Here is a 15,065-nt window from a genome sequence, read left to right as displayed (position 1 = left end):
TAAAGACGCAGGGTGTGAGCTCCCGTTTGGCTTTCCTGCGTCTGGGCAGGATCTCACCCCTGTTAGTTGCTGTGCTGCAGCAGCCTTGCATAGTGTGCACTGCCGTCCTTCCGGATATTATTATTATTATTTTATTTTATTTTTATACCCCACCATCTAATTGGGTTGCCCCAGCTACTCTGGGTGGCTTCCAACATATATAAAAACATAATAAAACATTACACATTTAAAGGCTCCCCTATACAGTCGTACCTTGGTTGACAAACGGCTTAGCTGCCGTACGCTTTGGTTCCCAAACAATCGAAACCCGGAAGTGAATGTTCCGGTTTTCAAACTATTTTTGGAAGCCGAATGTCTGGTGCATTTTCCACGTCTTCTGATTGGCTGCAGGAGCTTCCTGCAGCCAATCAGAAGCTCCTGCAGCCAATCAGAAGCTACATCTTGGGTTTTTAACGGTTCCGGGAGTCAACGGACTCTGAGAACACATTCTGTTTGTCAACCAAGGTACAACTATAGCAGGCTGCCTTCAGATGTCTTATAAAGTTTACTCATCTCCTAGATATCTGCAGGGAGGGTTTTCCACAGGGTGGGTGTCCCTACCAAGAAGGCCCTCTGCCTAGTTCCCTGTACCTTCCATTTCGCAGTGAGGGAACTGCCAGAAGGCCCTCGGAGCTGGATCTGCTTACTTCCTCCTGTGCTGAATGGGACTTTCATTGTTGTTCCAGGTGCCGGGATCTCTTGCAGAGGCCGCTGCAAGTTTCTCTGAAGCGGACCAGACTTCGCCAGATGCTGGGGAGAGGAGCGCTGGTGGAGATGCCTCTGTATTGGAGAGCGATGGGGATGCCTCTGTATTGGGTGCCAAAGGTTTCCTTTTGCCGATCCCAGGGACGGGAAACCTGTGGCCCTCCTGGTGTTCTGGGAATGATGGAAGCTTTAGTTTTTAGCAGCTGGAGAGCCACAGTTTATCTATCCTCATTACAAAGGGTTACACTGAATTCACCAGACCTAGAAACACCTTATAGCACTCAGAGTTTACATGTTAACTTTTGAATACTTTTTGTTTGTTGTGGGGGAGGAAGGGAAAGGAGATTGTTAGCCGCTTTGAGACTTCTTTGGGTAGTGATAAAGCAGAATATCAAATCCAAACTCCTCTTCTTCTTCTTCTTCTTCTTCTTCTTCTTCTTCTTCTTCTTCTTCTTCTTCCCTCTTACTTGCCTTTTCTCCAAAGTAGAAAAAAATCTATAAATGTAACATTTCCCCACAGGACACTTGCTCCATCCCCTTGATCATTTTGGCTTACTGTTTTTCGTTTATTGTTCTTTGTCCGTGATGCTCTAATCAGGATTGTTCATCTTTTGTTCTGTTAGATGATGGCTGGGAGAGAGAAAATGGTGGGGAGCCGTGTGTGGTGTTGCTGGAAAGAATCAGGGATATGGAAGAAAATGTCGGGGGCAAAGAAGGACTGAGGAAGAAACGTGGAAACGGCACCGAGAAGTGGAAGGAGCGGTCTGCTGTATGTCCCAGGGGGAAAGGCCCTGAATTTACAGCCAAGCAGAGGCTACATGAAGGAAAGGGCGGGTATCCATGCAGTGTGTGTGTCAAAAGTTTTCCTTGCAAATCTAGCCTTACTCAACATCAGATAACCCACACAGGGGAGAACCCACATAAATGCTCGCACTGTGGGGAGAAGTTCACTCGGAGAGCGAGCCTCATTGTTCATCAGAGAATCCACACAGGGGAGAAACCCTACAAATGTTTCACATGCGGGAAGAGCTTCAGCGTGAACTCCACCCTAATCAGGCACCAGAGGATCCACACGGGAGAGAAGCCGTACCGGTGCTTTGACTGCGGAGAGAGCTTCAGTCAGCGCACGATCCTGATTTCGCACCAGCGGATCCACACGGGGGAGAAACCGTATCAGTGCTTGGGCTGTGGCGAGAGCTTCCGCGATAAGTCGAGCCACATCCGGCACCAGCGGATCCACACCGGGGAGAAACCGTACAAATGCTCGGACTGTGGCATCAGCTTTCGCGACAAGTCCAGCCGCATTCGGCATCAGAGGATCCACACGGGGGAGAAGCCGTACAAATGTCTAGACTGCGGGGAAAGCTTTAGTCAGAGCTCGAGTCTTACTAGACATCGGACAATACATACGGGAGAGATACGGGGAGTTTCCATGATAAATCAAACATTAAAGAGCCCCACAATGGTCACTTACTAGAGAGACGAGACAAATATGCAGACTGTGGTGAAAGCTTCAGTCAGGACACATTCCAACTTGGGCTACAGAGCAGCCACTCTGGAGCTAAATAGTAGCCGTTCTCCTTGCTAGCTTTGCAGAAGAACACAGAAGAGAGCCATAGTGACTTCATTTGACACAAGTCTAAACTATAGTGTCATGTGAATGAATCTTTCATCCCCCTAGGCTCATGGAGTAACAGTTGGAAAACATGCCCCCTCAGGAGAGGCTGGCCCCCCTCTTTGGTTCCCGGGGCTTGTTTACCGGTGATCTACTCTGGTTGGCATCCCCGCAAGTCCAGAGAGGTCTTGATAGGCGACATCTCCCAGCGTGGAAGATGCATACCCCCTTCTCCCCTTGCATACCAGCAGGAGAAAGAAGATAGCCAGAAAGTCCATTACATTTCTACGGTTTATTTCTGACTTTACAGCGGTACAAAAAACATGTCCGATCATTTCAGTCTCCTCCAAGCAACTGCGTAAGACTTCCTTCACATGCGCAACAGGAAGGTCTCATATTACACACAGAACAAATCCCTGTGAACCCTGTGAACTGCCTTGAACATTCCTTCCCAGGGCTAGCCACATCATGTGATGTAAACATCGAGCTGCTTGTTTGCAGCTGCGTTGCACTCATATCCCAACAGTAACCCCCTTGACTCTCCTCCTCTGGTGTGCTTCCATTTCAACCTAACCACAGTTTAGTGTGTCACCTGAGCCCTAAACTCTGGTTAAATCTTAACTCGGGAAACAAGCCAACTTCTGATCAGAAACTTCCATTTATATTTCAGATTAACTGCCGCTTAAGTGTGTCATCTGAACCCTAAAAATGTGGTTTGATGGGGAAAGCAAGTCAGATTCTCAAACTCTGTCTCAGAGCTGACCTGTTCCTACGAACCAGAGTTCCGTTGCAGCACAACCTGTCTTGCGTTTGGACAAACTATGGCTAATGAAAACCGGAAGCAAAGCTTCCAAGCTCTTCCTCGATGGAGGGTGGGCAGGGAGCTGCTGTTCCCATCATGCTAAACTGTCGTTAGCAGCCTGCCTGAACCAGCCGCTGTAGGTGCGCAAGCAACATGGAGAGTTTGCTCAAGCTACAGACTGGGTTGTGCATGCATACAGGCCACAGTTCCATACAAGCAAGGGAACGTGGGATCATACATCAGCTGCAGAACTGAGCATCTTTCTTTTTTTAAAGAATAAATTAATAAAATTGAAAGTATTATAAAACTGTCCAGCTAGCCTCTTATGGTAGGCCACAGGTACAATGGTACCTCGGGTTAAGAACTTAATTTGTTCTGGAGGTCTGTTCTTAACCTGAAACTGTTCTTAACCTGAAGCACCACTTTAGCTAATGGGGCCTCCTGCTGCCTCTGCAGGATTTCTGTTCTTACCCTGAAGCAAAGTTCTTAACCCGAGGTAATATTTCTGGGTCAGCGGAGTCTGTAACCTGAAGCGTATGTAACCTGAAGCATATGTACCACTGTACTCCTTTTTTATACTTCGATGGGAGGAAAGCCACTGTGGATTTCAAAAACCTGCCTTTGCCTACAATCACAGTAGATCCCTTCTCAGTTATGGCATAAAATCCACACACTCTTTGTTTGCAAAAAAAAAAAAGGGGGGGGGGGGAGCTAAAAGCCTTGATAAAACACCAACCTCAGCAGCTTTGAAAGGAAGGTAGCCAGATTCATGGATGATGAGGTCCTGGCACTGGTCTTTGCTTCATTCATCACATGTAAAGCGCTCTACCTTTGAACAGTCTCAAAAACCTGAAGTTGGTTCAGGAGATGGCCGCAAAGATGTGTGTTCAAGAAGGTAGATGTGGAAAATTATTTACTGAAGTTTCAAAAATAGAAAAAGAAATCTGTAGGGTGAAAAGGTTAAAGTCTGAGGGGAAACCTCAAACATAGTCCATCAACGAGTCAGCAAGGGCAGAGAACATGAAACGCTGTTTGACAAGTGGGCAGGGGTAAATGGAAACCAGGATTCAGTGAGGGACGGAATGGAGTCTCCTGGGAAAGGGGGTGGCTGGCTGGCTGGCAAACCATCCCCACACTGCACCGCAATTTTATTATTATAGGTGCCAATGTGTAGGTGCTCTTTGACATGTGGTGTACTTGGTACAATTCCAAAAGGGCTGGTGATTTAATAATCTGTGAACCAAATCAATTTGACCAGCACCAATTTGTGAATCACTTCCAGCTCTACAATTCTATGGTTTTATGGTTCTCTATGCATCTCAAGGCAATCTGGGTTAGTGGTTGAGAGCATTGGGCTGGGACCTGGGAGACCAGGGTTCAAATCCACGAAGCTCACAGTGGCGACCTTGGGCCAGTCGCTGCCTCTCAGCCTAGCCTACCTCACAGGGTTGTTCTGAGGATAAAATGAGGAAGAGGAAAACTAGGCATGCAAGATTGCCTCCAATGGAGGTGATGTAGAATATAAATGCAGTGGATAAATTGAAAAATCCAACATGCAAATGTTATTTTTATTGAAATTATGTCCCTGCTTCCAGGGGAACCCTGGGCAGCACAGCTACCGGTGTTTATCTATAAAGCCCTAAAGCAGATTTACTCCATGCTGTCCTCACATGATTTTGTCTACTTCAAAATGGATGGCACATGGGTGCTTGCATATATATATATATATATATATATATATATATATATATATCAGCGGAGTGCAGAAGCAAATAGCCTGGCAAGACTGCTGCTTGAAAGAATAAAGGAACTTCGCATACAAAACCATTCTGAGAACAGGAATACATTTGGCCATGACAAAGAGTAATGTGGTTTAACAGCATGTACACTAAACAAGAAGCAGGAAGGAAGGAACACCTGTGGGGAGAAAAATATGATTTATAGGTAAGTTCTCAGAAAGGACTCAGGAAAGAAGAAAAGTTTGCTTATCACTCTCTCCCCCCCCCCAAGCAGTTACAGGCGTTGTTGCTTTACTAATAATAACAACAATAACAATAATGATTTTATTATTTGTACCCCGCTGGTTACCCCAGCCACTCTGGCCAGCTTCCAACATCCATAAAAACATGATGAAACATTACACATTAAAAGTCTTCCCTATACAGGGCTGCCTTCAGATGTCTTCTAAAGGTTATGTAGTTACTCATCTTGACATCTGATGGGAGGGCGTTGCACAGGGTGGGTGCCACTACCAAGAAGGCCCTTTGCCTGTCAACCTTACTCTGTATGGGCTTCCAGGCACATAATGTTTGTTGCAGCCCTTAACAATAACCCTGAAAGGTAGGGCAGTGTGGCTATCCCCGTGTTAAGAGATCTGAGGCTTGAAGGAGAGTGTCTTGCCTAAGGCTGCCTGGCGAGTTCATGGCAAGATTTGAACACAGAACTTTCATGTTTGCAGTTCATCCTACTTTGCCATTAATGCTACAACAGCATTCTTACACGCATCCTGCAAGCTCAACTGTTTTAACTATGCGCTGTGGGAAGAAGCCCTTTCTTTGGTCTGTCCTGATTCTCCCAATGTTCAGTATCACTGGATGTCCTCGAGTTCTAGTATTAAGAGAGGAGAAAAACCTTATTCACTTGCGCAATTTTATTTGCCTCTTATTGTGTCCTCCTTTACTTGCCTTTTCTCTAAATTAAAAAGCCCCAAACGTTGCAGCCTTTTCCTCACATGGGCGCTGCCTGTTTTTTTCTCAGCTGTGTAATATCCTTTTGGAGTTGAGGCCACCAGAACAGTACTGTACACTGTATTCCAAGAAACAAATAAAAATATGCTCCCTGAAGCACACTGGGTTGCATTCAACAAAAAGTCCAGTGCAGGGCAGACCCATTGAAATCAACGGACCTAAGTTAGTGGTGTGCCCATTCACTTCAATGGGTCTATTCTGAGTAAGGCAAGAGTCGAATAGCTCCCGCCATTTCTCGGGAAGGGAAGCCAGACCACAACTGTGCGCGTGTGTGTATCCCCCCACCCCCTTAAAAACTATTTCCCCACCCCCATCCCATCACTGCCTGGAAGTTTCTTCTTAGCAGAGGACTACATTTCCCAGGAGCCTTTGCGAGACTAAAAAAGAAGTTGATAACGGATCTAAGCACCACCTGCGCATGCAAATTTACCGGTATGTAGAAAATAGGAATGGGGGGCGGGCGGAGAAAAAGAAAAGCCCTTTTTGTACAGGTGAATCTGAACGTCAGAAAGGTAAAACAAACAAAACGAGCACAAGTAATCATAGAGATGAGGGGTTGCTTGGGTTTTTGTTTTTTAAGAAATGTCTACGTAGGCAAACCCCTTCCTGCTCTGATCCCGCCCACGGAAACAGCTTTCAATGTATACAGTATAAATATATATGTGTGCATGCATCCTCTCTCCTGGACAAAAAGTGGTCGTTTTGCAGCTGCAGAGTCCTCCTGGGCAGTGTGAGGTGAATGTCAGGTTGCTGGGAGGGAGATCAGGTTTTTTGGGTGGGGGGGGAGACCCCATAGCTTTCAATTTCCTTGTATGCTTGCATGGGATGGGAGTAAGCCCATTGACTGCAATCACAGCGTCTTTTCCCCAGTAAATGCGTGTATGAGTGTCGGGAATGGGGCATCATAAGAGCTTGGGTTGCTGTCGTTTTACTGATTTGGAAAAAGTGCAGAGAGAGAAATGTTTACCAGGTTTCATGTTTGACTTACTATATTGTTGTTGTTGATTAGTTATATTTCCCCAAGGAGCTGAAGGTGGCACACCTAATTTTATCCTCCTCCCCATTTTATCCTCACAACAACCCTGTGAGGCAGTGACTGACCCAAGATCACCATAGTGAGCTTCATGGCAGAGTGGGGATTCGAACCCGGGTTAATGAGGTCCTATTCTGCTCTGGTCAGACCTCACCTGGAGTACTGTGTCCAGTTCTGGGCACCACAGTTCAAGAGGGACATTGACAAACTGGAACGTGTCCAGAGGAGGGCAACCAAAATGGTCAAAGGCCTGGAAAAGGTGCCTTATGAGGAACGGCTAAGGGAGCTGGGCATGTTTAGCCTGGAGAAGAGGAGGTTAAGGGGTGATATGATAGCCATGTTCAAATATATAAAAGGATGTCACATAGAGGAGGGAGAAAGGTTGTTTTCTGCTGCTCCAGAGAAGCGGACACGGAGCAATGGATCCAAACTACAAGAAAGAAGATTCCACCTAAACATTAGGAAGAACTTCCTGACAGTAAGAGCTGTTCGATAGTGGAATTTGCTGCCAAGGAGTGTGGTGGAGTCTCCTTCTTTGGAGGTCTTTAAGCAGAGGCTTGACAACCATATGTCAGGAGTGCTCTGATGGTGTTTCCTGCTTGGCAGGGGGTTGGACTCGATGGCCCTTGTGGTCTCTTCCAACTCTATGATTCTATGATTCTAGTCCAGACATTTAACCACACCACACACCACACTGGCTCTCCAGGGAAAGGATTTAAATCTCAGGATGGCCACTCCCCATGCACGGCTCTGTGCTTTCCCTGCTCTGGGTATCTGGTGTCAGAGAAACGAGTTCAAATCCCGCATGTTTGCTTTTATTTTTGGAATATTCAAGCCGCTTACAGGATTTGTTGCCGTCCAAACAATATGATCACAAATGAATTAAGAAGCCCAATGGTAGGGCCTTTGGGTTTGTGTATTTCAGGAATGGGGAGCCTGCTGTGTGTGTGTCCATGTGTTTTGGGAGAGTCGAACTCCCATCAGCTCCAGCCAGCGTGGCCATAGCTGTCAACCTTCCCTTTTTTTGCGGGAAATTCCCTTAGTCCAGCACCGTTTCCCGCTGCTTCCCGCTGCTATCCCGGATTGTTAGATATCCCGTAGACTGTCCCCGGGACAGGTGAGGCTGTTGATCCCTTATTTTCAAATCTGAAAGTTGACAGCTATGAGCATGATGATGGCGCTTGTGGCCTAGTGATATCAGGATGACCACAGGTTCCCAACCACAGTGCATTTTCTTTCTCGGTTCCTGAAACCCTGTTTTCTCTTTTCAAGGGGGTCCCCGTAACGCCGGTCTCGAGCACTCTAGCCCTCTTCTGGAGACCGACAAAAGAGCAGAAAGCCACTTCGCAATCCAAGAAGCGCCATTTGCTGCAAACAGGAGCCCATCTCTGCACTGGGACACGAGGGCCCTTTGCTGGAAACAAAATGGCTGCCACACAGACACCCACAGTGGGTTTCAGCCTCCAGTTCCAGGCAGCCCTGGAGAAGTGGATGCAGCTGGGGTTTGAAATTCAGGAGCGTGGCCCAGCAATCCCCAAAGCAGGGGACAAGGAGGGAGAAGCAGGAAAGTCCTCGACAGTGCTCTCTGAAGGGAGAATCAGGGGACTTGTTCAAAGGGCACCAGCGCAACAGGTTAAACAGGAACCAGGAGATGTGCTGCACCAGCAGTGGGAATCTCAGTGGCAGGACTTCTTGAAGATGGTGGAGTCCCAACAATCTCAATGGGGAAAGGCACCATTGCCGGAGGAGCCGTCCCCATGGGATGACACAAAATCTTTCCTGGCCTCCTTCGAGAAAGTGGCCGAAGCTTGCCGGTGGCCCAAAGAAGCGTGGGCAGCCCGACTCCTGCCGGCCCTCAGCGGAGAGGCCGAACAGGCCTTCAGCAGCCTGAAGGCTGGAGACAAGGAGGATTATGGGAAAGTGAAAGTGGCCATCTTGCGAGAGGAGGCCACGAGGAGGGAGAAGGTGCGTCAGCACTTCAGGGGCTTCTGCTACCGGGAGGCCGAGGGGCCCAGAGGAGCCTACAGCCAACTCCAGGAGCTTTGCTCCCGGGGGCTGAAGCCGGAGAGGCACACCAAGGAGCAGATCCTGGAGCAGCTGATCCTGGAGCAGTTCCTGACCGTCCTTCCGCCAGAGATCCAGAGCTGGGTGAGGGAGTGCGGGCCGGAGACCTGCTCCCAGGCGGTGGTCCTGGCCGAGGGGTTCCTGCAGCTGCAAGAGGAAACGCGAAAACAGGGAAAGGAGGTGAGGCAATTTTTAGCCTGAGATGATCTGTTATCGATGTGGCGGCTCTGTGATGTCAGAGTGACCCTGCTGCATTGTGCAAATAGCCCGTGACATTCCTCCAAAATACCCACAAAGAGGTGCATGGTTTAAGGGAGCCGAGATTTGTGTGGGAACCCCTTTCCTCTCACGGAGCTGCACGAGCTCCTCTCACAGAGCTCAGAGTGGTTTAACAATCTGAAAATTTTAGCTCTGTGAGCGGAATAGGGCTCTCCATGCAAAACTCAGCCCCCTTAACAAACGACCATTCCCAAGATTCTTTGGGGATGGAAGCCATGCTGTAATAGTGTTTTCAATTTTTTTTTGTCCATTTCTAACTTTCTGTGTTATCTTTTTGTATTCTTATCTCCTTGTTTTCATTGCAGAGCATTCTGTGGCCTGTGCAAAAGGTGGTCTATAAATCATCTCAGTAATTCAAGTCCTTCCCTGGCCTGAGAGAGGTCAAGAGGAAGCTGTTCATTCACTCCTTGGGAGTGGATTTGTGGAGAGTTGTCTTTCTCTTCCCAAGATGTCTTCCCTTTCCAGCACTTGCATCTCCCTGCTGAAAGGGATGTTCTCTGCACCTTTCCAGAAGCAGATCCCATCTGAGGAGGTGGAGGCTAAGCTGGAGGTGGATGGAGGAGACGTCTGCTCACTGGGTGAGTTGAGATGCCGTATGCCTTGGTGAAATTCCCTCAGGTGGCTATATATTGTATGCACCATTCAGTGGATGAGGCCCTTGCTGACTGAAGTGGGCAGGCATCACCCAGGAGGATAACCTTCTCTGTGTTGGCCCCAGCTCCAAGGAATTCCAACCCTGGAGAGGACCACCTAGGCCCATCACTGTGTACTTTCTGGTGCCGGATAAAAGCTGGCTTCTCAGAGGGCTTTTGCAATTGGCCAAGGTTGTTTTCAGCAGTGTCATTTTGCTTTTCTGCTCTGCTTGGGGTACAAGCCATTAAAAGCAGGACGGAACAAGTCACATATAATCCAAATCAACACAGTATTCAAAATGGGAAAAGCTCCTGAATATCAATAACTACAAGTTATTAGCATCAAGACTATTGCACGTTTAGAGACAGATTGAGCTTAAATGTGTTACAGAAGGGGGGGCATGTCTTCTTCACCTTCTTCTTCACTATAATATATCCATTTATTCCCAATTGTCAAAGGGACTAAAATCTATAAAATCCATAGAAAATCAACGTGCCAATTTGCTCAATTTCTCTAGGACTCCATCACCCCTCCCCTGTCCTCCATAATCCCTCAAGCAAGGTGTCCAGACCTTAATCCTGTCAAATCACTCTGCCAAGCCTTTCCTCCAGGAAATGCCAGTACATGGACCATTGTCTTCTCATCAGGATGTGCTTATCTGCGCATATCTCCAGCTCTGCATATTCCCCCCTCCCTCCTCCATATGTTAATCTGTGTAACCCAACCTTTCCTTAATGTATTCATGATGTAACTGGGATGTATTTTGCACTGTATTCTGGGACATGGAGGGAGTTTCAAAAGTTCATGTCACCCCTTTCTCGCTGTTTAATCTGGTCTTGAACCTGTTGCGCAATAAACTTGGATCTTCTGCAGTTTGCTCCTGTCTGGCTGTGCTCATTTTCTTCCGCAGGGACCCGCGGACTTACTTAGTCCGACGAGCTGGGTGGCAGGGTAGCCCCACACCCAGATTTAGCTGTAACAAATGGCAGTATAACAAAAAAAATGAACGGCAAATATTATTTCCGCTGTTTCTCTCTCTATCTCCTTCTCTCCCCTGTGTCTTTTGGTTGATCCAATAACAACTGACTTCTTGGTTGTCTTTGCAAATGAAAGGAAATTCAGTGGTACCTCAGGCTACATACGCTTCAGGTTACATACTCTTCAGGTTACAGACTCCGCTAACCCAGAAATATTACCTCAGGTTAAGAACTTTGCTTCAGGATAAGAACAGCAATTGGGCGGTGGCGGCACAGCAGCAGCAGGAGGCCCCATTAGCTAAAGTGGTGCTTCAGGTTAAGAACAGTTTCAGGTTAAGAACAGACCTCCGGAACGAATTAAGTACTTAACCTGAGGTACCACTGTATAGGATATGTAAACAGACTTCTGGGATATCTGTAGGGACATCTACCTGGTTGGCCATGGTGATGACAGGATGCTAGACTAAATGGCATTGACTTCATCTGGCTGTAGGCTCTCCTCATGTTCTCAACATTTTTACAGCCACTTCTAGGGTTCAAAGCACTTCATGAACCTTATCCAGGGGGCCATGCCAGGCTAGTGAGAGGTTGTGGCCTTGGGAGAGTTACAGACAGAGAGGCCTGGAAGGCTGAATTTGGCCCCTGGGCAGCTGCTAGTTGCCTAAGTAATACTAGCCTAGTTGGGCTGAAAGGTGTAAGGCTGCTTCTTGTAGTTTTCTTTCCAAACTCCTGGACCCATCCCGGAAATAAAACTTAGGTTCATGGTGGAAAATTTGTTGGGGAAAAGCATCCCCTGTGTGCCCAGGGAATGAGTTTCTCTATTACATTTTTTTCATTTCTCCACAGATGAAAGAAAGGTGTCTATCAAGGAGGTGGAGAAATGTGGACCGGAAAATTCCACCCAAATAAGGCCACGCGAGAGAGAGTCTGCCGGGAGAGGAGAAAACATTCCTCCGCTTTGTGAAAAGGCCTCAGAGAGTCAGCGTAGGCCTCGTGGCAGCAGAACAGTCTCCCTGGAGCAGGAGCAGTCGGATCCATTCCATGTGCAGGAGGCTACAAGGAGCTCTGCCAAGCCCCAGGCCACCAGGCGGCGCAGACCGGTAAGAGGCAAAACGCATGCAGAGTTTGCTGGAGAAGCTTCAGTCACGGGTCAAACTTCACTGAACATTAGAGAATACAGACAGGAGAAAAGCCTTACAGCTGCTTGCATTACAGGCAGAGCTTCAGCCGCAGGTCGAATCTCAACTGTCATCAGAGAATCCACATAGAAGGAGAGTCTCCTGAGGGAGACGATTCCACTGTTGAACAGCTCTTACCATCAGAAAGTTTTTCCATATGTTTAGTCGGAATCTCCTTTCTTGTAACTTGAAGCCATTGGTTCAAGTCCTGCCTTCTGGAGCAGGAGAAAACAATCTTGCACCATCTTCCATGTGACAGCCCTTAAGGTATTTGAAGATGGCTATCACATCTCCTCTCAGTCTCCTCTTTCCCAGGCTAAACATACCCAATTCCTTCAAGTGCTCCTCGTAAGGCTTGGTTTTCAGACCCTTGATCATCTTGGTTGCCCTCCTCTGCACACGTTCCAGCTTGTCAACGTCCTTCGTAAATTGTGGTGCCCAAAATTGGACACAGGACTCCAGGTGTGGTCTGACCAAGACAGAATAGAGTGGTACTATTATGTCCCTTTGAGGATATTTCACCCCTCCCATTGCAAGAATATGCTGATGTTTCAGGAAGGAGGGGGCGGATTTTGCTCATTGCTTCTTCCGCTCCAGCCTGACTTCAAAGGGGTGTCTGAGTGTTATCTGTGTATAGATAAGGTCGCTGCTCATGCAGCTGTAACACTCATTGCAGTCCAGCGTCTCCATTTAGTCTGTAGTTAGTTTGTATAGTAGCTGTAGAGAATAAAAGAAGTTATTCTACAGAAGCTGTCGTTCGTGTGGTTCATGCTCTGCTGTGCTCTGCTGACTACTGGAAGTGAGTTTGGTGCTCACAGCTCTGAGTTGTGAGTCCACAGCACTTAGACCTGCTTCCTGCGTGGAAGGTCTCTGGAAGTGCTTTCCAGCTCGCCTGGCTCAGTCGGGGCTGAAGAGGTTGAGCCCAGTCGGTGGCACTGGCTCAAAGGCAAAGCTGACACCCTTTACCTGGACACTATACTTCTGTTGATCAGAATGCTGAACTAGACAGGCCACATACACACACACACCCCTGTGACTCAGGGTTGGAGGGCAAATGCAGCCCTGCAAGCATCTCTATCTCGCCCTTGGGATCTTCCACAGGCCTCACCCCTTTCCAGCCTTGTTTTATACACTCAGATATTTTTGCGTGGATGGGCCCTTGAACCCTGATAAGATGCCCTCTTGCTGGTCTGGACAGAGGACAGAGGGGTGTGTGAGAGCGCACGTAGAAACTTCGCCTCCCATAAAAAATAAATTTTGCATCCATTGCTCCACCCACTTCTGCCTTTGGCCCCACCCACCAATGGCATGTGGGACATGGAAGGTTGCCGGGAGGAGATTGTAGACCTTGGGTTGACAAGGGTTCCTCACCTCCTGGTCCAGAGGGTGAGATAAAATTACCAGTGAGAGGTCTCTCAGTATCTATTAGCCGCAACAGTGCAGTAGAACCTCCAGTCTCAGAGTCAGTATACCTCTAAATACCAGTGTTATGTACTCAAGTTCTCAACCTGGGCCAGCAGGGGAATACTGTAGATAGTTATGCAAATGAAGGATCAAAAGTGACGTTCAGTTATTGGATAGTTTTAGAAAGTTGCTACAGTAACGTTGTACTGGAGCTCTATATAAGCAGGCTGACTGAGCCCTTCAGTTCAGTTCTGTTCTGGCCTCTGAATAAACAAGAGCTGTTTGAAGAATCGCTGTGTCGTCTGATAATGTTCACCCACAACTTAACAACCAGCTCTTGGGGACATACAGCAGGAGGAAGGGCTGTTTTCCTTATGCCCTCCTTGTGAGCTGAGCATCATGGGAAACAGGAAGCTGGGTTAGATAGCACTTTGGTCTGGCCCTGCGGGGCTCTCCTCATCTCCCTTTCCATGTGTTTAGCAGCGCCATCTGACTCCACCCCTTTCTTTCAACCTTAACAGGTTACTGGCCCGAGAGTGAGAACGAAAAGAATCACCGAGGCGTTTTGGAGCAACCTGAAGCGATAGCAGTCGTTTCAAGGATGGCGACGGAGAACACCGTGGCTCAGGCTGAAAAAAGCAGGGAGGCCTCTGAGGGTCAGCGCAGGAAGTGGCAGGAAGGAAATGCCCTGAAGAGAAGGACAGGCCAATCCACTACCTCTGGGGCGGAGGAAAAGGCACCCGGCAAAACTCTGCCACGGCCCAAACGAAAGACGTTTGCCGCGCTTCCCGAGAGAGCTTTCAAGCTCGGTGCGCCAAGCCGCTGCAGGCATGAGCGGCTACACACGGCGGAGATGCCCTTCCACTGCGCCGAGTGCGGGAAGAGCTTCGTACACCAGCGAAACCTCAACACCCACCAGAGGCTCCACACCGGAGAGAAGCTCTACGAGTGCCCCGACTGCGGGAAGAAATTCCTCAGCAAGTCAAAGCTCATCAGGCACCGGCGGCTGCATACCAGGGAGAGGCCGTACCAGTGTTCGTACTGCTGGCGGAGCTTCAGCCAGAGCTACAACCGGACGGAGCACGAGAGAACTCACACAGGGGAGAAGACGGCGCACAACCGGGCAGCCCACGCGACAAACCTGGGTGGCAGCTCCTGTGTCGCTGCTCACGAAGGAGCCCGTAAAAGCGAGAGACCCTATAAGGGTTCCTATCGGGAGAACGGCCCCCCTTCAGGCTCTGAGGAAACGTAGAAGGGCTCAACCCCCGGAAGGGAAAAGGGAAAAGTTGTAACGTTGGCAGCAACCATGGGAAAGCCTCTGTTCTGAAGATGCTCCTTGTTAGATTTCACTTGATTGGTGCATGTGTTACAGATGGGTGCTTATTGCGTGATAGGGCGGGGAGGTGTGGTATAAATGCGATTAAGTCACTCTGCTGAGGGGTGGAAGAGAGAGATGAAGGAAGAAACATCAAGGGAGAAAGAGGAGGTGGAGAACTAGGGGGAAACAGGCAGCAGCTGGGCAAGGAAAACATGGGGGCCTAGGAAAGGGGGGTTGTCTGTGGGCTGCAGCAGGTCTGGGTAGCCCATGG

General features: G+C 48.4%; 2 protein-coding genes and 1 long non-coding RNA gene across 7 annotated transcripts in view; 2 read left to right on the top strand and 1 right to left on the bottom strand.

Moving 5' to 3' along the window:
- The window catches only part of LOC308470219, a 149,715-nt gene extending 136,752 nt beyond the window's left edge, over positions 1-12,963 (bottom strand). Inside the window, exon 1 of the long non-coding RNA XR_013982272.1 lies at positions 12,315-12,963. This is a non-coding gene — a long non-coding RNA (uncharacterized lncRNA). The remainder of the gene's footprint in view (positions 1-12,314) is intronic.
- LOC308469734 (uncharacterized protein) lies at positions 6,238-14,119 on the top strand. 5 transcript variants are annotated; one of them, XM_080992617.1, is made up of 5 exons: positions 6,536-6,643; positions 8,214-9,185; positions 9,796-9,862; positions 11,741-11,994; positions 13,998-14,119. In XM_080992617.1, exons 1-5 carry the CDS (start codon positions 6,569-6,571, stop codon positions 14,061-14,063), a joined length of 1,434 nt encoding a protein of 477 aa, XP_080848743.1. In that variant the 5' UTR covers positions 6,536-6,568; the 3' UTR covers positions 14,064-14,119. The 5 variants fall into 5 exon arrangements, with proteins under 5 accessions (XP_080848744.1, XP_080848742.1, XP_080848745.1 ...); XM_080992618.1 differs by lacking the exons at positions 6,536-6,643; positions 13,998-14,119 and adding an exon at positions 6,238-6,340 and having other exon boundaries at positions 11,741-12,319; XM_080992616.1 differs by lacking the exons at positions 6,536-6,643; positions 13,998-14,119 and adding an exon at positions 6,342-6,420 and having other exon boundaries at positions 11,741-12,319.
- Positions 14,078-14,728, top strand: LOC308470087 (uncharacterized protein; the record flags this gene model as incomplete). Its single annotated transcript, XM_080993355.1, has 1 exon — positions 14,078-14,728. One exon carries the CDS (start codon positions 14,078-14,080, stop codon positions 14,726-14,728), a length of 651 nt encoding a protein of 216 aa, XP_080849481.1.
- Positions 14,729-15,065: the final 337 nt, after the last annotated feature.

This window comes from Podarcis pityusensis (assembly GCF_964106645.2).
Source record: "Podarcis pityusensis genome assembly, chromosome: 2".
Lineage (NCBI taxonomy): Eukaryota > Metazoa > Chordata > Lepidosauria > Squamata > Lacertidae > Podarcis > Podarcis pityusensis.
This window is presented reverse-complemented; position numbering and strand designations above follow the sequence as displayed.